General features: G+C 33.0%; 2 protein-coding genes across 3 annotated transcripts; one reads left to right on the plus strand and one right to left on the minus strand.

The window, feature by feature from the left end:
* Positions 1 to 1,389: 1,389 nt before the first annotated feature.
* On the minus strand, positions 1,390 to 25,133 carry LOC136985627 (proliferating cell nuclear antigen-like). The gene is made up of 8 exons (XM_067282944.1): positions 25,046 to 25,133; positions 24,820 to 24,941; positions 14,637 to 15,006; positions 8,590 to 8,687; positions 8,452 to 8,516; positions 7,237 to 7,381; positions 6,988 to 7,161; positions 1,390 to 2,156 (listed from the first exon to the last, which is right to left on the minus strand). Exons 3-8 carry the CDS (start codon positions 14,855 to 14,857, stop codon positions 2,080 to 2,082), a joined length of 780 nt encoding a protein of 259 aa, XP_067139045.1. The 5' UTR covers positions 14,858 to 15,006; positions 24,820 to 24,941; positions 25,046 to 25,133; the 3' UTR covers positions 1,390 to 2,079.
* Positions 16,252 to 24,061, plus strand: LOC136985626 (uncharacterized). Of its 2 annotated transcripts, none has more exons than XM_067282942.1 (8): positions 16,252 to 16,382; positions 17,901 to 18,050; positions 18,111 to 18,451; positions 18,515 to 18,648; positions 22,756 to 22,902; positions 22,969 to 23,085; positions 23,144 to 23,446; positions 23,531 to 24,061. In XM_067282942.1, the coding sequence occupies exons 2-8, from the start codon at positions 17,919 to 17,921 to the stop codon at positions 23,551 to 23,553; spliced, it is 1,197 nt and encodes a 398-aa protein (XP_067139043.1). In that variant the 5' UTR covers positions 16,252 to 16,382; positions 17,901 to 17,918; the 3' UTR covers positions 23,554 to 24,061. The 2 variants fall into 2 exon arrangements, with proteins under 2 accessions (XP_067139043.1, XP_067139044.1); XM_067282943.1 differs by having other exon boundaries at positions 23,147 to 23,446.
* Positions 25,134 to 25,313: the final 180 nt, after the last annotated feature.

The following is a 25,313-nucleotide window of genomic DNA, read 5'->3' on the forward strand; positions in this document are numbered from 1 at the left end:
TGTATGTAAATTGTGAACTAATTGTTTAATATATTGGTCAGTTAAGTGATTCGTTGTATCATATATTAAGTTTATAAAGAATAGTGAGTATATTGTAATACGTAGAGCTGTGTTTTGATAATTTTAGTGAATACGTGGATTAGCATAGGCTAATGTAGCCTATTTGTGAACTGAATCTGCTCATCACGTTCCATGCCATTTTAATCCTCCTCCGGAAGTCGTGGCGGCATTCGGTACACTCAATGTCGGGGAATATGGCACCGTTGTGGATTCTTTAGCTCGGGCAACGGACCGTATCCGCACTATTGACTGAGCGCGGAAGTGTTTTCTAATTATAATTAGCCAATACATATTTTGCAGACTGCATTACCACGAATAATCGATACGCTGGATTCTAATAACTGGTCGATTTTGGTGAATTTTCAGTCAGTTTCTGTTGCAGTAACGTTTCATAATCATTTCTGGTTACTGCACCACTAATAGTGACACAGTTTGTTGCAATAATACTTTCTTAATCATACACCATTTCGTTGAGCTTATTGTGATTCAAATTCAAAGTAATATCTCCATTTTTCTTCAAATGTTCTCTACTTCAATTTAAAATAAAGATTGTTTACTCTTGAATATAATGTTAATGTAAAGTTATAAATTATAAAACTGTAAACAAACATTTTGTCAGTATCAATCCGCCGGAGATTTTCGTTGGTCGATCACAATCGGAAGTGGCTAGACACGTGTTGACTAGTTAAGCCACTTTCTCTGCACGTGTTAAAGTAGGTGTCAGAGTAGTCACAACAATTTAAAAATTTTGGAAATAATACTTAATGTATGCTCTAATAACTTTTATGTAGCCATTTAAATACAGTTTGTCAAAAATTAATATTAAAAATATATTATGACGACTTACACAAAATATATTTAAATTGTGTAGTTGAACATACTCAGAATTTTTATCCACACAACTCCGGCAATTCTTAAAAATCATACGCAAACCTCCAAATGAAAACGTTACCGTAATGTCAGAATTTATCTGTGATATTTATATAATTAAAAATTTAAAAAAAAATTATAATTATAGTGTAAACTTAAAGGAGTTTTTAGTTTATCATTAGTAGAATATTCTTTACTAATTCTATAAATGCTCCTTTCTGATATGCCTGTTGTCTTTGCTACCATTTTCACTATATCATTCACACAGACTTCTGGATTCGTCTCAGCTAAAGAATTAAACAAATTTACACTATTCGTTTATCCGAACATCTCAGAGGTCTTTCTTGTCGATGTTTAACTGTATTTACATTTAACTTTTCCATATTTGCAATTGGACAATATACAAAGTTTGGAGTAACCATAGTTAATGGAATGGAAAACAAAACCAAAACATTATGATGGCATTACCAGAAAAGTTTATTTCCACATTCTGAATCATTAAAAATATTAAAAATAACAATTTAACAAATATGAAATAACTACATTTATAATTATTGCTAAGTGACCAATATTTCATTAATGATTTTATAAATAGCGAAGTGTTTTCTGCGAACAAATGAGATGTAACACGGTTTCTAATTGATGGACGTAGGTTTAATCAAGTTTAACTTCGTTAAACCAAAGTTAAAATAAAAGTTAATATACTTGATGTTCTTTCAAATACATGATGATATATACCATATTTACCCAAATGTAAGATCACTCCTATTCCGAACTTTTTTCCAAATGAAAGAAATATTCAAATATCCTTGAATCTAATAATTGCCGTTTTTTTCTTTGTAAAACAACACTTGTTGCTAGCATCATTAAATTTATTTCTTAAAATTATATAAATACCCCAATCTAGTTAATAAATTACTTTAAAGCCTGGATTCATGCACAATCTTTTTAGATTTCATTGTTTTTCAGAGTAAAATAAAATTTTTATATCATTTATGATAATTTTTAAAATATTAAACATTAAATTTTGATACAGGTATGATTTTCTGAAAATGCACACATAATTAATATTTCTTTAAAAGAAATTTTTATCATTACAAAAGAAGCATTTTAAGAGTTAAGTATGTACAATACGCTGATGCCGATAATTTAATCATCTGCATCTTCAATTTTTGGTGCTAAATAATATCTTATAAAGCCCTTATCTTCAATTTTGTATTCCACAACTGTAAAAAGAAAAGTTATACATTAAAAAAAGAAAAAAAAAATCTTTCAAATACACTGTAGACCCAAAATAACATGAGGGTTTTTTTCTTTTCACTCTTGCCCTATGGGCAATAAGAGGACTTTTTAGTCATACCCATCACGAGTTTGGTCAGACCTGAAGGACCCTAGGACCTTCAGGTCTGACCGAACTCATCAGGGCCCTACATATTGAACAGATTTCCCCCAAAATCTCCTGGAGTTGCTTCCTTGGATTTAATCTTAGGTTTCTCAGGACTGATGCTTTAATTCTCTTGGCCATCAATAACAGGATGATGGAGTTTAAAACTTTTGGTCTGCACTATAAGCAAGTCTGTTACCAAAATCCAGTTTATATATTTTGTTATAATAAGTGAGAAAAATGTATTGCTGACCACACTGTTTTTGTCAGATCACTGAAGTGACAGGTAGTCTGGATACAACTATGGTCACAAATGCAGAACCACTAGGTTATGGTTGGGGTGATGTCCAGCCCAACCATAACCTGGTGGTTCTGGCCAGTCCTACATTTAATAAAAATATAGGATTAACTAACAACAGGAAGTACAGTACATCTGGCCATAGACAAATGTAAAGATGACCTGGGATTAAATATACAGTATTTGACATATCATTTAAAAATTTCAGAAACAGGCCTATTTTTTCCATATATGAAAAATAAAAATTATTTATGGCCTGTTTACTTATGACTATTGTGCAATTTGTTTACCAATTGAAAGTTTGACACCATTGATGTGTCAGCAATCCCATGTTTACACAGGAATAATAAAGCTGAAGATGATTATTAAAAAACACATAATTTTTGAAATGCTGGAAATAAACCGAATTTTTGTTATTATCACCCGTTTTTATGGCTGGCAAAATCCCATCACCACCACCTTGCAGTGCTGGCCAAGAACATTGATCTTTGGGAAGAAGCTAACAGTGAGGGTCTCCGACGTCAGGTGGTGCGATGTGCCAGTTAAAGTATTTTCGGTCGCATCAATATGCAATGCCCAATCAACATTTAACGAATACTGCTAGGGCATCCCCCCGTAGGCAATGCACATCGTTTATGCCCAAATGGCATGAACAGTCAGCAAGGGCTACCTGCCCCTGGACGTGGCAGGCTAAAGAAGATAGTCCAAACCATATGAGTAGCCACCGTCAACGTTGGCACCCTTACCACCCGAAACCAAGAGTTTGCAGCTGCACTCAAGATGCGACGAGTAGACATTGCCTGCATTCAAAAGACAAAGTGGAAGGACTCAAAGGCCTGAGAAATTGATGATGGATTCAAACTATTGTACAATGGTATAAACTCATACCGGAATGGCGTTAGCATAGCAGTTAGTGAGCAGTTCCGTGTGCTGGACATCAGTGCTAATATCACTGATGTCCAGCACATCTCTGACTGGCTAATGTCCATAACGATTGAATCCAGCGAACTAACTATCTGAGTCGTTTCCTGCTATGCCCCACAACAAGGCACCCTGAAAGATGAAAAGGACGAATTTTGGAGAAGGCTTCAGGCACACCTCCGGTTGGTTGGCAATGATGAATTCCTGATAATCGGTGGTGACCTTAATGGCCATGTTGGTGCAACAAGAGAAAATTACAAGCGAATGCATGGTGGAAGTGGATTCGGGGACCAGAACACTGAGGGTGACAGCATCTTGGAGTGCGCTGAAGCTTTTGACTTGGCCAACATCAACACCTTTTTCAAAAAGCAAACCAGCCACCTAGTGACCTATGCCAGTGGTAGTCAGATGACCCTAATAGACTACTGCCTCATTAGAAGACAGGACCGAAAATTCATGATCAATGCCAAAGTAGTTCCATCAGATAACATTGCACCTCAGCACAGCCCACTCCTCATCGATTTTCATCTTAAGCTCAAGCTCAAGCTCAGCAACACCTCACAACCTGAAAAGACTGGACCTGAACAAATTAAGTGGCACTGCATATCTGAACATAAAACTCTGTCATAAAACTCAGGAAGCAGTTGATCTGAGCATAGCCAACTTCAACAACAATCCCGAACAATCAGTGTCAATCATCTGGTCTAGCCTAGTTCAACACATCCACACGACAGCTTCAACTATCCTAGGCAACACAAAACCTGATAGGCGATACCTTGACAAATGTATTTGGTGGTGGAATGAAAAAGTGCAAGCAGCTATCAGAGAAAAGATGTTCAAGAGATGGAGGCAATCAGGCACCAAAGATGACTATGAGCGATATTGGAACCTCAAGTCCTCGGCAAAGAGAGCAGTTGGAGCAGCGAAGGCTACCCACTACAACCGACTGTATGAGGACCTTGACACACCAGAAGGAGCAAACAAGATTTACCGACTTGCCAGCACCTGACATCGTGCAACCCAAGATATATGCCATGTAAAGAACATCAAAGACAACCGTGGCCAGATACTCCGTGATCCATCAGCCATCCTTCAAAGGTGGAGTGAACACTTCTCAGCCATCTGCAATGAGGAGTTCCTAACCATCCAATCCATCCAGCAGACCCAGTCCTAGGACCAGTTCCCCTGATATTGCCACAAGAAGTTGGAAAGGCTCTCATGAAAATGAAGAATGGCAAAGCACCTGGACTAGACGATATACCCACTGAAGCATGGTAGCTTCTTGGAGGATGAAAGAAGGAGGCCCTCGCAGCCCTTTTCAACAAGATAATTGAAGACAGAGAAGTGCCGTCAATCTGGTCAATTAGCATCACAGTGCCAATTTGGAAGGGTAAAGGTGATGTGGCAGACTGTACCAACTACCGACCAATCCGAATCCTGTGCCATGCCATAAAGATTTTTGAGCGAATACTCGATACTCGTCTTCACCAGATTGTCAACCTGATTCCAAACCAATGTGGATTCATTAAGGGCTGTGGAACAACAGATGCAATACATGCTGCCCGACTACTTCACGAACGTTACTGGGAGAACAAAACTTTCCATATGGCCTTCCTGGACTTGGAGAAAGCATTTGACCATGTTCTACGTGACCTTATCTGGCACTCGCTCAGAGTCCATGGTGTCCCAGAAGCCTACGTTCAATGAACCCAGCTCCTGTACACTGATGTGACCAGTGTAGTCAGATGCCCAGTGGGAACCTCACCCATTTAGCATCAAAGTTGGTGTACACCAGGGATCAGTCCTCTCACCCCTCCTTTTCATCCTCTGCATGGACTGTACAACAGCCAATATTCAACGTACACACCCATGGACCCTACTCTATGCAGATGACATCCTCCTTGCAGCAGTGTCGAGGCAGGAGTTACAGGATCAAGTCCACCAGTGGAACGACTGCCTTGCTGGTGTCGGCTTCAGGCTCAACATCAAGAAGACGGAATACCTAGAGTGTGGGGCCCAGACCAACAGGTCAATTAACATTAAGGGAGAAGACCTTAAGAAGCCCGCTCAGTTCAAATACCTTGGCTCACTCATCAGCAATGATGGTGAAACCATCCTTGGTGCAAAGGCCCGAGCCAATGCAGCCTGGCTAAAGTGGCAGCAATGCACTGGCATCCTCTGTGACCGTCGTATGCAGACCCAGCTAAAGGCAAAAGTCTACAAATCTGTTGTCCGCCTAGTGGCCCTATATGGGTCAGAATGCTGGCTACCAAGCACCCGCCATGAACAAATTCTCCATACCATGAAAATGAAGATGCTTCGCTGGTGCCTCGGCTTTACCCAACTTGACCACATCCCGAATGAAGTCATCTGAAGGATCATGAGAGTGGCCCCTATATCTGAAAAGATGCAGGAAGCAAGACTCAGATGGTATGGCCATGTCATGCGTACTGATGAACACTCAGTAGCAAAGACAGCATTACAACTCATCCCACCTGGACAGCGACCCCGAGGGTACCCCAAAATGAGGTGGATGGATCGACTGCAAGATGACATGAGGAGGGTGAACGTCACTCTGGAAGACACATTGAACCATACCATATGGAGAAGGGCATGCAAGAAAACAGATCCTACATAGAAGCAGGACCTCAACACTAGGAAGAAGATCACCTGTTTTTAATGATTCCAATTGCAAAAAACCTAGATTTTAGTATAAACTGAACTCCGTTTAAACTGAAATCTAGTTAAATGGTTACCATTTCTAGTTTAAAGTATATCCATTATATTCATAGTGTGCTAAATTCAATTAATGCCAACATCACTTCTGCTTATGTCAGAACATTTTACAAAGGGCTTTAAAAATTTTCTTCAGTATGATTTCAGAATCATTGCCTTCATTAACTTGCAACTAAATATAAGCAAATTTAGCTTATTTCTGTATTCAACATTTCAAAATTTTTTTCAGGATGTTTATAAAGTTTCATCTAGCTATATGCACAATATACCATATTCTAATATTGTATAGGTGTATTAAGAATTTTTGTTTTTAAAATGTGAAAATGTAAATTAATAAATATTCATTTGGATATCAAACAAAAGATAATTGAAACTTACGATACTTTTCCATATTCTCAATTGGATGAAATGTACAAGATTTAGAAAAATTTATAGTCTTGCAATTAAATGTTTAGTAAAATAGAGAATTATACTGCATAGATATTGTAATTTCTTTAAGCCTAAAATTATATAATACTCATTAAGGCCAACTATTGGTTAACATCAACTCTTACACATGGTCCCACAAGGCTTGACACTAACAAGAATCTACTGTATTTCTATGAAATGAAAGATGTAAAATTGAGAGCTGCACTATAAACCAATGTTGTTGTATCAGGCCATGTTTTATTGAGGCTACAATGTACTAATTAAATATGTAACAATTAATTAAACTTACCTAATGGAACATCAGCTGAAATATTCAACTGTACTTTATTGGCAAGTGGTGTGGCTTTTGTAAATGAGATCAAATATCTCAATGCAAAAGTTAAAGAAACTGGTTCCTGCATATTAATAATTACAGCTTCCTCCTCTTTATCCACGTTTGCAGTTTGAGATAATTTTATATTTCCTATATATTTATAAATATAATAAAAATATTGCTTAAATCTGTTTAATTAATTTCCACATAAGCATTTATACTTACCAGAACCCAAATCACCACTGGCTGAAAATTTTACTCCATCCTTTGTACAACTTATTGTTACTGAATCACCAATCTGGCTTAAATCTCTACAGATTCTTTGAAATTCTACAGATGGCATATCTATAGTTACACTATATTCTGTATCCTATAAAAAGAAACATTAATTAAATAATTGACAAAATCTTTTTTGTTTTATTAGTAAATATATTTTGCGGTACAATTCAAGTTCTGAATGAGACAGTTGGGATCTTATCAGAGCTGTAGCTGTAGGAACAAAACAGTCAAAGAAACCACACCTCTACATGCAACCCTTTGTGAGATACAGCCCCGGAAATCAAGCCACATGACAAAATTGTGAGTTGCATTGCTCTGCTAAGACCACGGTGCTTAATTATTTAGCCCATGTGACTATGCTGGCTTTGAGTAGCCCACTTGACTGTTTATGGAGTACTTGATGTTATATAGTTTTAGAGGTGGTGTGGGGGCTTTCCCCACTTGGGCACTGAGGTGCTCACTATTGCACTGAAGCATATGATTATATGCAGAGCATCAGTCAAGGCAAATGATAGCATGCCATGACAATGCAGAGCATAGAGCAGAGATGGGCAACCTGCGGCCCACATTCATATATTTTGCGGCCCGCGACACATAAAATGTGAATAAATATATCAATTTCCCAGCTTAAGGAAGTATGCAGCAAAAATTCAAATGTTATTTTTACAACTTATGTATGTGAATAGTTTTTCCCGCAATGAATTTAGTAAAAATTAAAACAAGAAACCGGATAACAGACACATGGAAACTAATTTAAAAACTAGCAGTGACGAATATTTAACCAAATATTTCCAATATATTACGTTTACATCAGTTCCAGAAGCTAAATTAAGTATACCTATGCTAATTTATAATTATATACGAATAAATAATTCTGATTTACGAATATTTTTTTTTTCTCTTTCTCTTGTATGCAGCCCGCATCAGTTCAAAAGTCTTAAAATGCGGCCCTTACATAGAAAAAGGTTGCCCATCCCTGGCATAGAGAATAGGCAGTATACCAATACATGTTAAAAACTGACCTTTGGAGGCAAATATCTTGCAAAGGGTTACATGTACTGTATGGTATGGTTCCTTTGACTCTCTTGCTTGTATGGGGGTCTACAATTCTAGAGTGCAAAACCCCTCATTCAGAGCTTCAATCTTACCTATTTTGCTTACAGGAATTCCCAAATGTTCTGTATCTATATTCATCAGCTTCATTTCATAATCAGACACTTTTTCCTCTAATGCAATTAAAAATTATGATTTAAATTCAATTGTAAATAATGAGAATTAAATAAATATTTAGAAATTTACTTGATGCTTCAAAGACAAAAGTGACTGAATCAGCATCATCTTGAGCTTTGATTGTAATGATATCGTCATTACTGGCACATCTCAAAATTTTTGACATGCTACAAAATTAAAAATAGAGTTATATATAGGTTATTTTATACATGTGTATAAACAGCTGAATATGGATGAAAGTGAACTAAAGAATGACTAATATAAGCTGTAGATAATAAATTGCTTATTAGTAGAATTCACCAAAGTTCTGTATTAAGTAAGATCATTTATGGAAAACAAAATAAAATCCAAAATAATTGTAAAAAACGACAGAGTCAGACTTTTTATTCTTCTTACTTTTTAATCCAGTGGTTCTTAACCTGGGTTCGACCGAACCCCTGGGGTTCGGCGAGTCAGTCTCAGGGGTTCGGCGGAGGTCAACCACCTGACATCATCGTGACGTAGAAACCGTATTGGTTTCGAAAACTAATGCTACATAACCTGTGTTCTATTGGGAAACTAACTTCTCTTACTCTGTAACTTCTACTACTATCTAACTGAAACGAAGTGAAGAGGTCCTAATCGAATACACGTACAAACAACCTGCAAGACGGTCAAGCACACACCCGACTCATACGTTCGTGATGACACGCCCCACTCGGCTATCATTGGCTGCGGGTGATCACGCAACATCGCTTGGCCTTTCTATGCTGCAGGAAATTTGGTGCGCCCAGTATTCAAATTGTGACTGTCGTGATTGTACGTCGTGTGATTTCTTTTTTAATATTTTAATCCCTTCATACTATGTCGAGTAAGAAAAGAAAGTGGTCGGACGAATATGTACAATATGGATTCACACGTATAACGGAACGTGATGGGAGTCAGCGTCCTTGTTGCATGATTTGCAATGCCAAGTTGAGCAATTCTAGTCTAGCACCGGCAAAACTAAGAGAACACTTCTTTAATCTGCATGGAAATTACAAAAATACAACACTCGCTGAATTCAAGGTGAAGAGGGCCAGATTTGATGAAAAGGGTAGTCTGCCTGTCCTCGGCTTTGTACCCATCGATAAACCATCCTTACAGCATCGTACGAAGTCGCTTACCTTATCGCAAAGCAGGGCAAACCACACAATATTGGTGAAAAACTCATAAAACCAGCCGTTGAAAGATGGCGAATATCATGCTGGGAAAAGCAGCTGAAGTTAAGTTATCCCAAATTCCTTTTTCAAATGACACCATCAGTGACAGAATAGACGACATGAGCAAAGATATCTTGGCCCAAGTAGTTGCAGATCTGATTTCAAGCCCGGCAAAATTCAGCCTTCAACTCGACGAAACTACAGACGTTTCCAGTCTAAGTCAGCTTGCAGTATTTGTGCGCTATGTGAAAGACGACGTTATAAAGGAAGATTTTTTATTATGTAAGCCTCTTACAACAACAACTAAGGCAGCCGATGTAAAGAAACTTGTGGATGACTTCTTCAAAGAAAATAATCTTTTGTGGGATATGGTTTCTGCAGTTTGTTCGGACGGAGCTTCCAGCCATGCTGGGAAGAAAGTCTGGTTTTGGTGCGCTAGTGAAAGCCGATGCACCACACATCGTTGTTACACATTGTATTCTACACAGGCATGCGTTGGCAACAAAAACCATGCCTCCAAAACTGGCAGAAGTCTTAAAAATTGTAGTGGAATGCGTGAACTATGTGCGAAATAGTGCTCTGAGGCACCGCATCTTCAAGGAGTTGTGTAAAGAAATGGGGTCTGAATTCGAGGTACTTCTGTACCATTCAAACGTTCGGTGGTTATCCCGGGGACAGGTTCTGAATCGTGTTTTTGCCCTACGTGAGGAATTAGCCCTGTTTTTGCAAGAGCACCAACATGGTCATTCAGATTGCTTCAAAAATTCTGAATTTATTCTCATGCTTGCGTACATGGCTGATATCTTCGCAGCTCTCAATCATCTGAATCAACAGATGCAGGGCGGCGGTGTCAACATCATCGAAGCGGAAGAAGCCCTGAAGGCGTTTCAAAAAAAGCTACCATTGTGGAAACGACGAATAGAAAACGGTAACTTTGCAAACTTTACCCTGCTAGACGAATGTGTAAATAAGAATTATGATGTGCCTGGAATCAGAGATATTTCTATATCAGGGGAACTGAAGCACGCAATTTCCATGCACTTAGACGAGCTTGCAAAGTCTCTTGAAGGGTACTTCCCTTCAAGAGAGTTATATCCAGCATGGGTGAGGCAGCCGTTTACGTTTGATGTTGAGAAAACAGATGTCAATGATACATACCTGGATGAAATCATTGAAATTCAGCAGAGCCAGGTTCAACAGCAACTCTTCAAAACAACAACGCTCTCATCGTTTTGGTGCCACTGTGGGTGCCGGGAGGCGGCCAAAGTCTTGTTCCTCCTTTTTGTCGGCTAACAGGTCCGTGAGACCTGCCCACGTCAAGATGGCGGTTCGGATGAGTTTACGCGTTACGCGTTTTTAGGCGAGTGGAGGAAGTGGATGGGTCCGACGATAGAGCGGCGGTGACGATACCCGAATAAAAGACATAGCCAACGGATAATAACAACAACAAAAATTTATTTAAGCTAGCAAGATAATTACAGAAGGGGCACGCGACGGGCGCCTCTTTCCGGATTCGCGGAGGGAGAGTTTACATAAATTCGGGTCATACCTCGTGATCCGGGTCGGTCCTCGTAATCGATAATATTCCGTTGATTTTAGGCGGTTCCCCTCGATTTTGTCCGCACACGCACAGTCTAAAAGACAAACGTAACCGACCCCCCTTTTCTCTGTCGTCGCCTTTTTATTCTCTCAGTCACAAGTTCCAGTTTCGCCAACCCGCGTTTTTCGACTCTTGTTCCTCCTGATTCACATTTTCTCCGTGGGAACCAAGTAATACAATAATTTTATTATTAACGGCTTGGTTCCGGCGGGTTCGAATTTTCACACCACCAAATAGTAACGTACTCTGCTATTGCGAAAAAAGCTCTGGAGATTTTGATACCGTTTGTGACAACATATCTTTGCTAGCAATCCTTTTCGAGGATGCTGGACATTAAAACAAAGAAAAGGAACAGACTTTGTTGCGAAAATGACATGCGAGTGGCACTTTCCAAGGTAAAGCCTCGCATTTCCAAACTGGTGTCTAAAAGGCAACAGCAGCAGTCACACTGATTTTAAATTTTATTCTTTGTTCTTAATGTTTTGTTCTTTGTTCGTAATGTTTTGTTCTATAATGGTTTTGTTTATTTTGTGGACCAATAAAATATATACGTATGTTTTGAATTTGAAAAATTATATTTTATTTTTCCAATTAAAAGGGGTTCGGTGAATGCTCATATAAAACTGATGGGGTTCGGTACCTCCAGCAAGGTTAAGAACCACTGTTTTAATCTTAAAGTAAACGAAAAAAATATATTTTTCTTCCAGTTCTGACTTATGGATATTGTATAACTAAAAAAATTTTCTAAAACATTGTGTTAACAATGAATAAAAAAGATTACAGTTAAAAAGGTAAAAGGAAATCAACTTGCAGAGAAAGAAAGTTCTTTTCTCTGCAAGTTGATTTCCTTTTACCTTTTTAACTGTAATCTTTTTTATTCATTGTTAACACAATGTTTTAGAAAATTTTTTTAGTTATACAATATCCATGTCAGAACTGGAAGAAAAATATAATTTTTTCGTTTACTTTAAGATTAAAATGTAAGAAGAACAAAATAAAATGTTTATCTTGTATGTGCAAAAAAACATAATTATTTAACCAAACAATTATATTAATCATTGAAATTATAATTTCTGATCTACATATCACTGCTACTTAGAAATTCATCTTAATAAAAAAATAGAATTTTACTGTACTAAATTAAATGCATAGCACCAGTGACAGTTTTTTGTTTGTGAACTTTGAAGTGAAAAGTGCCCCAAAAAGTTTCTTTTTAATCTTAAAGTTATAAATTTTGGAATTTTGTAATTGAAAACATTTAAATAAGGTTCATTTACTTCCACTTTTATTTACTTTGTACTTAAAAGTACATATTAAGAAGATAATCTAAGTTGCAATGAAAAAAAATCAATTTTGTTTGGCTTACAAAGTTTATAGTCATAGATTGTTTATTGTTTTGTTTTTATTAGTAAATTTAATAATTATAAAAAAAATAATAGTTCTAGTTGTACACACTTTTTAAAGAAGGACCTCAATATCTTAAATTATCTCTGCATAATTATTATAATTTACCCCAATAAAAAAAAATCTATATTAAAAAAATTCAACTGATTCTAAACATTTACACTCTTCATATTCATTGCAAATACTCTTAACTTTGACCATGTGTAATAATGCAGAAATATTAAGTTGTCATGTGATGTATTAAATTCAGTTTTTATAATAAATTACTTATTTAACAGTGTAACATCATTTTATTAACATCTGCAGGAAAATTCCATAGTCTAAAAGCTTGTTCTTTTAGCTCAAGTTAAAGAGTCATTGTGCAGATTTTAGTGTTAAAAAGACTGCTAAAAACTTTTGATGAAAGTCATTTGAAGTATAAGAAAAGTTACTAATATTTTACAATAGTAGTTATTATTGTAAAACTATGAGGGATAATTTCTTTAAATTATTTGAATCACTAAATTAGTGCAACTGAGATGACAAATAATGATCTCTCTATTTCTCTATTTGCCACTAACCACCAAGACCGAAGTATATGAGAATTTTTACATTCAGAATGGTGTTTTATTTTCTATTAATTTGACTTTTTTTACAAAATGCATTTCAGCCAAATTACTTGTTTGGTCTTCCTCAGTTTAAATTTAAAAAATGACATTTAAAATAATATATATCAATTTAACATCTTGGGTCTCAGTGATCAATGGCAAAAAAGAAAAATGAAGAGATCATTATTTGTCATCTCAACTGATTGATTTAGTGATTCAAATTATAAGAAAAGTTATTAATTGTGGAAACACACCTTAATTTTCTCAATTAATGTAAGCTTACTAAATAGAGAAATTTTAACTCCCAGAAGTAATCTTAAGAGATTTGTTGATTCTTACTTGGCTGAGAAAAGTCTACTAAAGTTGAATGATCAGTAAGGATAAACTTGCTACTGAATCACTCAGCTAAATTAATCAATGCATCTTTAATAGGTAGTAGTTTAAATAATTCTAATGTTTTCAATTCCAACTGCAATCTATGCCTTTGAAACATGAAAAGACACAAAGAAGACTTCTCTGAAACTCAATGTATTCCATCACAAATGAGGAAGTTCTCAAAAGAAGTGGTCTACATGAACTATAGGGCATTATTACAGAGAATAGAATGTGTTTTGTAGGGCAAATAATCTATTTTTGTATAATGGAGGAATGCTTACCAAAAGTACCCTTGAAATGGAAATCACATGGTGGAAAAAGGAAACAATGTAGACTAAAAATATCCTGGCACTCTACGTATAAAGAAGATCTAAAGTAGATTAGCATTCCATGAAATGATGCTGAAACCATTGCAGCAGATTGCATTCACTGGAGACAACTGGTTGCCCAGTGTGCCACTTGGCACAGGAGGACCCGAGACTAAGGGTGCGACTATGCAAATGCAAATTTGGTAGCGAGAGAGAGGTTGTGAGCAATATAATTCTAGCAAAGGAAAACACGCACAAGCGAGAAGCAAGAAATATTGCTTGCAAGAGTGAATTTCTGGTTCTTGCACATATCTGACAGGGTTTGATATTTATCACGTCTCGCCTCTTCTCGCTCACTCGCATCTGCATAGTCACACCTTTAGACTAAGAATGTTTACAATCTGGTTAATGGGTCAATCTCAGGTGTGGACAATAAAAAATGGAAATGAGATTCCACTTTCTACTGTCCAAGACTAGATGTTAAGTTAATTATATGGCTTCATTATCTACTAATTTAGCCTTTTTTCGATTGTGTGTGTTTATGATGAGTCCATTAATATCAATGAAACAATTTATCAGGCATGAAATTGTTATTTACTGATCTATAGTGTTAATAAGTTCTCTAATTTTTAAATTTTTAAGAGAATTTATATCGACTCACCTGGTCAAGTTCATTCCAAGTGAAAGATTTCTATCGCATCTAAATTTATCAAATCCGTCACTTCTTAAATTTAGAGACACTAAACTAACGTGAGAATTATCCATAGCTTGTAGACTGATACCAGTAGCTGCACAGTCCCATGTTGCTTCATTAATTAGATCTTTGATGGCTTCTAAAACCTTCTTTAATAACGCTCCTTCTATAAGACGTGCCTCAAACATGTTACCTAAGAAGCAACTTAAAAACAACAGGTGAATCCAGTGAGCTTCGTGTCCAAGGGTGTTACGATATACAAGGAAAACGTAACAACAATTTCCGCTAATTCGTAATTTTTATGATGTCATAATTTTCTTTTATAAATACACGCAAGCTATAATAAATATAAATATTTTCATTTTAAAACACATCATAAACACATATTCGACAATATTCATCTATTTCACGTAACAAACAGTATATGGATAATTATATATTCTGACAACAGATGGCAGCATGAGTTAATGTGTAAAACTTCTATGAACCAAATTAAATATTTTAAAAGTAAATTAAAGCTTAAATGAACAATTATAAATCAATAAAATTATTTTAAAATATTATAATTTACGAGTTTTTTAATTTATAAAAATATTTTTATTTATATTTTTTTATTAATTAACATAAATTGAATTAGAAATACTTAGTTCGTTGATGAAATTACTCTTTTTCTTTTGTGACTATAACGTAATTTTCGCTGTCGTTACTTTTACCCGAGCAACGCCGGGCCTACCTGCTAGTTAAATATAATTTTTGAATTTATAGACAGTTAAATAACGTTTAAAATGCATTAAAGTGACAAAATAGGATATAAATAATTACATACTCCAATAACAGATGGCAGCACGGGTGTTTTAAATAAAATGGTTAACTGTTTTATTGAAAAAATTTTATATTAGTTTTTTAATAAATTAAAGCTTAAATAAGTTCTTGTAAACTAACAACAATTAAATAAATAATTTGTGATATTTTAAATTAATTTTTTAATTTATAAAAATGCATTTTATGTTGTTTTTATTAATTGATATTTAAAAATTAATTTTAAATAACACTTTAAAATTGTACTTGATGATGCATTAGTGTATTTTAAAGCTTTTTACTTGTAAAAAATTACAATAATTATTCTATTGAAATTTTTCAAAAATATAAATTATTATTATTATTTTTTTTTTTTTTAAGGAAAAAATGGTTTAAACTTAAAATAAATATCGCTGATTCTGGTTATTATTTCAGCAAGCTCAGCTTTGTTCTCAACATAAACAATAAGACAAATATAAAAAAAGGTATAAAAATCTTCTTTCTTATTATTAGAAGTCAAATTTCATAAAAATATAATTAAAAATTGCGTAAAAAATCGCAAAAAGTGTATATTGTTATTATTTTTAAGAAACTATTTACAAATATTGGCAGAAAATGAAAGTTTACGGTATGCCAAGTTCACGTCACAGTGACCTTCAATCTACTCTGCACTTGGCACTATATAAGAACCGAAAAAGTTGTACAGTTTTAATTATACTCTACACTGTAAGTTAACCGTAAAACTTGTAAAATTTTATATAAAACTAATAGTTTTTTTAATGTATATATAAGTGCGCATGTGTGTAAATTAGACGATTCTATAGCGCCTGCTTACAAACTTCAGAAACTTAGTTTACTATAGACTAGGAAATTGGCTGTTTTGATTGATTAGTTTGATAACTCTGTCCATAAAGTGTAAGTTTGACTTGACTTTTTTTGTAATTTTCTGTGTGTAAAGATGTCAGAAATATTGTGGGAGATTGTATTATAGAGTTAAGTTAACATTAAAGTGCTTTTTTGGATAAAAAATAAGATATTTTATAAGTCATCATTGTTAGATATTGGTTCATAGACTGCTGAAGTATTCTATATGTACAACATTTCTTAATATGTGAAATAACTTGCCAATAGTTTGATAAAGGTACTGCAGTATCATATAAAAGAATGCTTGCTGAGTAAGTTATTCGTGGCCTTACTATTGTTTCTAATGTCTACAGTGCAAATATTTAACTAATTAAAGAATTGAGCCTGTACTGAAGTTTGTTTTTTATTAAATAATTTACATATGTAAGAACTATATACAAACCAGCACTGTAGATCTTTAAGTCTCCTTTTAATTTAAAAATTTACAGTTTTCAAGTACGATATTTAATTATTTCATAGTTTCTGTAACTTAACATGTGTGTGGAAATTTGTAATTCCTGAATTGTATGACTCCTCAGAAATAGAAAGTGAGTAACATTGCCAAATTGTCTGTTGAGAAAAGTAGGACTTAGAGTCAGTGTATCTAAAGCATTTTTGTTGCGACGATGACTAATATATATGAAGATTGAGGGTTTTACATTAGATTTATTATTTATATGTCAAATAATTATTTTAAAAATCTGTCGTTATAAGAAAATTGTGTTGATAGTAAGCTTTCCTGTTGGCAGTTTATTTATGCAGTGAAGTAAGCTTTACAGGGATATATAATTGTTCGTATATGAAGTAAATTATCCTGATTTTAAGTGGGAGCTGAAAGAGTTAAATTAAAGAAAACACACTTAAAAATCAATTTTAAATTTAGCTAATTTATTGAGGAACAAAATTTAACTGTGTAATTTTATAAAATGTTAATGTCCACTTTAGAATTTTTAATACATTTATTATTACCTTTTAAAATATTAATTAGCGAAAAAAATTATATAAAATGTGAATTACTAATCGAATTTGTCATACAAGCAATACTTGCCAGCGGCATTCTAAAAATAGAACAGGAAAAGTATTAAAGAAAGTAGAGACAACGATATATATAGAATCACGTGATAATCACGAGCTGATATACTTTCACCTTACCTGAAATACATACTGTAATAGTTTAAAAAAATACATAAATCATTAATTACTTTACGACTTAATGTTAAATTTTAAAGTAATTGTATTAATGACAATTTAGATTTTAAATCAAACAGAGATAAGATTTGCATAAGTCAGAAGGTCGATGTGTATTTTTACTGTTTGTTAGAACATTGTTGTCATTTATGTGACAGTGATTTGGCTAAGCAAGTGCGAGGTATAAATTCTAACAAATTTATCATTCCAAGAAGTAATTTGAGAATGTTTACTCTCTATAAATCTCATATATCGCTACTTTTTAAAGATAAAAAAAAAGTTATTTAAGTCCTTTAAACCATTGTATAATTTAAAATAAAGTATATGAACTTTTGTTTACAGGAGCTGTGACCTATCGTCATGGCGCCGGGTGTTGTTTTCGACGGAAGTGAATCAAACAACCCACCTGGTGCGAGTGGAGGTGACGTTCCTCAACCACCGCCTCTACCAACAACAAATAATGGTCTTCCTACCTGGAGAGAAAGACAACAGGTATTACTACATGAGATTTATTTAAATTTAAAGTTAAAACTCATCTTATAAATTTATTAGTCTATTAAAGAACTTCCAACACCAGAGGTCTGCGATCAGTTCACAAATCTACCAGCAGCTTTGATCAACTCGTTGAAGAGGGAAAAGAAGCCATTTACGTATACACCGGGAGGGATAGATTTATCAGAAATCAAATCCCCACGTATGCAGAAAAGATTAGAAGCTAACAAAAGGTTACAGGGTGTCATTTCGCCATTAGCCAGACCACCTGAAAGTGTAGAAAGACAGAAAGAATTATTGGTAAAACCTGTTTATAATTCTCCATTAAGCTTATATTCTACGCAAAATGCAAAGGAAGAATTTCAAAAGCAAGCTAGTTTGCTTACCCAAGAACTTGAAAGGTAAGAAAATATTTTAAAATATATTTTCTATGTAAAGATGAAATACATAATTTCAATTTCTAGCATGAAAATTTCACCAAACGGTGAAATTATTCGATCACAGTCTTTTGGACAGGAAGGATTTCCTAAGTACAGTCAATCTAAATCCTTTCGATTGTTACAACTGATGACTGATACAACAGATAATGTTTCTAATGGTAAGTATTTTCAATATCATTTTAAATCCAAATAAATTTCAAGTGGTCAAAGTAATAAATAACGTAGAAAATAATATCTACAGAATCACATTGATAAATAGATGACGTGCTTTTAGACGATCTGAAATATACAAGACGGACTAAAAATGAGTTAGAACTAAATAAAGTACCGTCTTATTCGGGTATTTTGTTATTTACAATTTTCAAAAATGTTCAAAATCAGATTCTTCTTGTTCAGTGAGCAAATTATGATGCGTTGACATACATTCGCAAATTGCTAACGTTCTGTAAAAAAACATGGTTAACTGACATTTGGTCCATCCTGTGTATGTAATTAAGTAATTTTCGATTTTAAATTCTACTAAATATTTAATATATTTATATAAAGTATTAAAAATAGATTAATCATTTTTTCCTAGTAATTCTAATATAAGCCATTTAATTATTAATTTCATATAAATGAGAAAGTATAATTTATTTTCTTTGTAATAAAAAAGTATAAATAAAAGTATTTTTACCATTTAATTTCTTCAGAGGTGTTAAATTTTATTAAAATATAACATTTTCGAATGCTTTTTAATAAAATGAGGTTTTTACTAATCAATAGTTTAAATAATATTTACAAAATATTTAGTTTATTTTTTATTAAATTTAATACTGTATTAATATTTTATTTTGTATGTTGAAAAATTACTTCGACTGATTGAAAACTGCTAAATCTCATCTTTTCCTCCTACATTAAACTACATTGAAAATTAAAATTTCATTAGTTATTACATATTAATAACTAAGTTTTCCAGCTTCTAATAATTTTTCCATTTATTTAAGTCGGTAAAATTCACCCACTTAAATAAATGGATACATTTTAAATCAACGTGATATTTAATATCACATTTATTTTATTATTTTTCCATTCTTAAAGAAGAGTTCAATGTCGTTCTATCGATAGATATCGCAGTTGATTTAAAAATGCAAAACTAAAGCTTTTACTATGTCAATATTCTAGTGTTTCTCCTCCTGTTTAAAGAGAAGCCGACCAATGACGTGGACAAAACGACCGAACCCTGGTCGTGGGTTCGCGCTTCATCAACGGGCTGGCCGTGTGGTGTTTTCGGGTTTCTTCATTTTTGTAACACCTAAATAGGGACCAGTTTCAGGTAGAAAGTCCTTCCGAGATGTATCCTCCCTTTGACAGATCGCCTATGTACTCGTTATCTCATCCCATCAATCCCCCTCTGGAACAAATCTCTATTATTTAATTATTTGGATTGATACACTTAAATAAAAAACAAAAAATCCTTTCATATAGAAATTTATGAATCTGCTTCTTTTTTTAAAATTCTAAATAATTTATAAATATAAAATCTACGTACGTAACTCAGATTTTTACGAACGACATAAATCAAGAAAAATGTAGTATGTGATTTAAGACGTAAAGAAATATATTTGCTTTACATTAGAGTAATTTATTTGAGAGTAAGTAGTTTTAAAAGAAGCATTTAATCTGAAATAATATAAAAATCTAAGACATTTAGCAAATAAATCACGTTACGGATGTTTTAAAAACTGCCATCACAGGGGTGTGATCATATTAGATCAACGTTTCCCAAAGTGGTTCCTACGGACCCCTGGGGATCCGTGGAACCGCTGATGGGGGCCCGGGGCAAATTAAAATTAATTTGGGGGACGTGGACAACATCAGTGGTCTGCGAAAGGTTTAATAAAAAGTAAAATTATTGACCCATTTTCATTATTATGAAAGTTAAAAATAAATAGTAATAAATAAACTGATAGTCATTTTTATGTCCTGAGTAAGATTTAAGTATAAATAAATCGATAAAATACAAGTAATGGGAAGCATTGCATGGTGGGAATACTAGCTAAAGCTTGCCCATTTTGAAAATGGGTTCTGTGCTTCATTTATTGCATACATTATGACATTTTAAAATTTGTTTGTTAATAGAATTTTATACATTTATTTAATTTTTTTTTTCAAAACAGTGATAATTATTGGTCGTTTTCCGTAATTATAAAAACTATTTAATGACTGCAAATATATAATTAATTCATTTATTTTGATTACTAATATGTTTTTCTATGAAAATTCAATAGATAAAATAAAGAACTTAATTTTATTCTTTACTTCACAACTGTATGCATAGGTAGACACTGGGCATCTTTAATATCACTCTTTATTCAGGAGTATCTTACACATTGATACGTGTTTCGGGCATATGTCGGCTTTTACTTTAAGACATTTAGTAAAGAGCTGCTAACTAATACATATCCTGTTTTAAAATAAATACCGGGTATACTTACAGTTAAAATTTCCCGACAGTGCACTGAACAGCACTTAGTATTCATTGGTGATGTTCACTGGTGACTTAATTTTATATTTTTGTAATGTAATTTATAACTCAATTAGAAATAAATTATACTTTTTCTATTTTTTATTTTCACTATATTATACCCGTTTGTCAAAAACAGGTAAGCTGTAGCTAGTAATTTCAATAAATATTACTTTAAATATCAAAATGTTTTATTTATATTTTATTTTTATGTCACCATTCAAGACATCAGAGTTAGATTTGTAATTTTGCTGTTATGTAGTTGTGTAGCGTTATTTCACTTGGGGGTTCATGGTCAGGTTTTTGCTATGAAAAGGGGTTCGTGGGCATAATAAGTTTGGGAACCATTGTGTTAGATGGACAAAAACTATAATCAATGGCAAGCGTAAAATTATGACAGAAGAAAATCATTGTTCACCGGAAGAAACAAAAACAATGGTCTTATCTCTTGTTTTGCTCGGTTCGTTAATCAAAATTTAAGATAAACAGTTAAACAAGACGACGATTTCGTCTTCCAGTAAACTAAAAGAGTAGCTAACAATTCATATAGGATTTATATTAATTTTAAAAATAAAAAAATATAATATTTAAGAAGGTAGAAATCCATATTTGATTTTGTATATTTAAATAAATATTAAAGAATATTAAACAATCATACTATCAACTTCATCAACAGACATCAAATTATAAGCTCTAAAACGGTTTAAATGATTTACACAATATTATTTTAAATATATTTATAGTAGTTTATCTTTAAAAGTGATGAAATTAGATAGTGTAAGTTTTTATGATCTATTTTAAATTGATTGGCAGACATTCAAATCTCTTAAAATATTTAAAACAGAATTTAAGTTTAAAGGTTTTGAGGAATATATATGTTATTGAAAACATTTAAACTATTCTTTTGTATTAAAAACAAATTATCATTGAAAAAACTGAACTTTTTGGTAAAATAATGAAACTTGAGTCTAAAATAATTTTTAAAATGTTTAAATAATGCATTAAAAAGATTTTTAAAAAGTATTTTAGTTGAGAATGTTTTAAAAGTCTTTATCTTTAAATTAATTTGAAAAATAAAGTAAAATACGGTTCTAATTTATGCCATTAGAGCCAAAATCAACCTGACTAAACAAATTAATAATACGAGGAAAAAATCCTATCAAAATCAAGAATATTCTGTGAATACCCAACAAAAACATCGATCTTGAAAATAAATATTTAAAGGAACAATTCCAGGAAAAAATAATATCTTACAAAATTTGATAAGTGGACATCAATCACGAACATAAGTTATCTATCAAATTTCATAGATTTCAGATCAAATATTTTTTATATAGGGCCTTTCAGAGGTCGATAAAGGCTCGAGCTATAATAGGCCCTGCACATTAAACTGTATCATCTGTTTTAAATAATAAATCTTGACAAAATATAAACTCCCCCCCTCTTAATATACAAAAAGAGAAGAAACGAATTAGTTACAATATGATTGTGAGACACTTGTAAACACTAGGCCCGGTACAAATGATCTGCTAACCCTCCTTATGATGGGCCTGTTCCTACATTTAATATATTATAACTAATTAAGTCACATCGTAGAAAGTATATCTTTGGTAAAAAATTAACGGATAGGATTAAATTAATTAATTTATTTGCAATTTCATGTAGTGATTAAATATATGTGGAGAATAAAATAAATAAACTTAAAAATTAAAATAAGCAGCGTAAAACAAATTATCAATCATTAAATTCTATTTTTAAGAGTCTCCAGTAAGAAGAAAAACTGAAGATGACGAAATGACATTTACAGGAGTTACGCGAAATCCAATACCTTCAAAATTCTTCCAAACATTGCAAAGAATCACAGGAACAGATGGAGAGTCTCCTGAGTCTCCTGAGCCTCCTCCAGGTAACTAACGAAATTATAAATAATTTGGATATTTCAGAATTTTTAATATTATTTTAAATCTCAAAGTCTTCGAGCATTGGGGTGACCCTTGCACTTTACAAACGGCAACTTATGGAAAGGATTTTATTCCTGAGCCGAAGCCTTACAAGCCTTTCGAAAGACGTGATTTTAATGAAACACCAGGTAAATTTTAAGTTAAATTTCCGAATAAATTCCATTCTTAACATATAAATTCATGTAGCAGCCGAAATGCCGAAGAAAAAAAGCCAGATAAATATCCAAGTAAGCGGAAATTACGCTGAACCCACTTATCAGAAACAAGAATTTCAACAGAAAATCCAACCGATGAATCAGCCATATTCAGAAAATCAAGCTTCGAGTGGATATCAAAAACAGTCGAGTAATACATACAAACAAAAGAATCCTCAACCGTACATAAGACCGAATTTCCAAGCAAGAGATGTTGCAACTAGCAACAGCTGGCAACCTTTTAATCATCCGTACAACTATTGCACTCTTCCTCGTTCTTATCGTGGGATACCGGGTGTGTATAGCTAAAAATAAATACTTCTAGATAGAAAAAAATACCAAATTTTAACCTATTTTTTCCCCTTTATTTTCGTTTTAGGCTACGAGGGGACTGATTTGTAAAATAGTTCACAATTGCTGAAAGCTTCTATTTTTAAATATGTCTTACTTCACATATTTTAGTTTGTTTATTCTTAGAGTTATATCCTAGAGTTATTTTATTTTTTAAAACTCACTTTTAAAAATCCACACGAAGTGCAGTGTTTATACCGATTGTTTAACTGCCTGAATTCGTTAACATAACTGAACTTTCAAACAGTTACTTGCAACGTTTCCAAAATAAACACTTATAAAATGAGACAACTAATACACTTCGTCATCCTGGATTATTAGTTCCTTGTTCATCTGTATAATGTATAACTGTAATGAAATTTTAGGAATGACATTGTAATTCGAGTTTATAGTTCAACATTTGTGAATAAGTATGAATGAATGTACGGTGTTTACTTGTATAAAAATAAAACATTATTTATTGAGTTTTTGTGCAATAATCTGCTTGTTATGTACTGTACATTAGGGAAAACTTGATGCTAAATCCTTATTTATACTAGTATTAAAGAATTTAAATGAGTTTCGTTTATTTTTCTCTTAATTTTTATAAAGATTTATGTAAATAAACAAAATGACTGCGTAGTAGTTCAAGCAACTAACTATTAATAAAAAATTTTCAGCAGATATATGATAATTCTCAGTTTATAACAATCCATTTAAAATGTTAATGTTCTACAACAGTGTTTCTCAACTTTTTTTTTTCCATCACGGACCAGTAATTATATGCGACTATGAATTATACTTATTTATTTTGCTTATATATGCTTATCTAGATTACTATTTAAGTGTCACACGTAATTAACTGCTCCAGCATCGGTATGGTCAAATATTTTTCTGCAGATTGGCGGTTGAGAAACACTGTTCTATATATTATTTGTTAATTGAGTAGCTGTAAGCTGAGGACGATTATATATTTGACTGACAATGTTTAATGTGCGCTGGCTACTGGTAAACAAATAAACAAAAGAACTAAGCAGTTCTTTTGTTTATTTGTTTACCTGCATGGCCACTGGATGTTTTAAGTGTAAACAAACTAGATTTTTCCTAGGGCCTTGTATATAGCCATGTTACTTGGTCTTGATCTAATACTCGGAATTTAACGCTAATTACAACCTTAGACTTTGTACAATGTCTAATAGCGTGCGATATGTCTTTAGGAGACCCACACTCGTCTGGGGCCTCCTACAAACTGAACATGATATGTTTTGTGAAACTTTATATGGTAAATAATGATAAATTTGTGACTAATCCTTTCTTACTGTTCACAAACTCACTTACTGTTATTTGAAGATAATATTCTTTGCATAAATACATTTATTGATGTTATTTCTGAGAAAAACATCTTTCACTAGACAGGAAGGGCACTCCTTACTGGAAGTGACTGACGGCAGATCATCTTCCTATAATATGTTTTAAATATTGAATATTCTCATAAGAATCAGATAAAGTTTAAAAATAAATAATTATTTTAGTTTAATATTTTACATTTAATTAATGAAAATACCTGTCGTAGAGATAAATCGCTGTCGTGTTTTCAGAATGGCGCCCTCTTTGTGAGAAACAAAATGTAATGCTTTTGTCGTCTGTTCTTTTAATGATATTTTATATAAAGAATTTCATTTAAATTAATATTTTAAATTAAAATACTTATAATTTTAAAATATAATTTATTCATTTCTGCGTAAAGTTTTATTTAGGGGAAAAAAGATGGCTGAAATTTAAAAAACTTCTTAATGAAACATTTCTTAATTACAGTATTAAATACACTATTT

This window comes from Centruroides vittatus, unplaced genomic scaffold (assembly GCF_030686945.1).
Source record: "Centruroides vittatus isolate TY-2023 unplaced genomic scaffold, ASM3068694v2 contig_974, whole genome shotgun sequence".
Classification (NCBI taxonomy): domain Eukaryota; kingdom Metazoa; phylum Arthropoda; class Arachnida; order Scorpiones; family Buthidae; genus Centruroides; species Centruroides vittatus.

Excerpts from the sequence above, each read along its gene's own strand:
- LOC136985627 (XM_067282944.1), bottom strand. The coding sequence starts at position 14,857 with ATGTTTGAGGCACGTCTTATAGAAGGAGCGTTATTAAAGAAGGTTTTA. Across the intron at positions 8,517-8,589 it reads TTTTGTCTTTGAAGCATCAA|AGGAAAAAGTGTCTGATTAT; the intron begins GTAAATTTCTAA and ends TAATTGCATTAG. Across the intron at positions 7,162-7,236 it reads CAGTGGTGATTTGGGTTCTG|GAAATATAAAATTATCTCAA; the intron begins GTAAGTATAAAT and ends ATAAATATATAG.
- LOC136985626 (XM_067282942.1), top strand. The coding sequence starts at position 17,919 with ATGGCGCCGGGTGTTGTTTTCGACGGAAGTGAATCAAACAACCCACCT. Across the intron at positions 18,452-18,514 it reads CTTACCCAAGAACTTGAAAG|CATGAAAATTTCACCAAACG; the intron begins GTAAGAAAATAT and ends TTCAATTTCTAG. Across the intron at positions 18,649-22,755 it reads AACAGATAATGTTTCTAATG|AGTCTCCAGTAAGAAGAAAA; the intron begins GTAAGTATTTTC and ends TCTATTTTTAAG.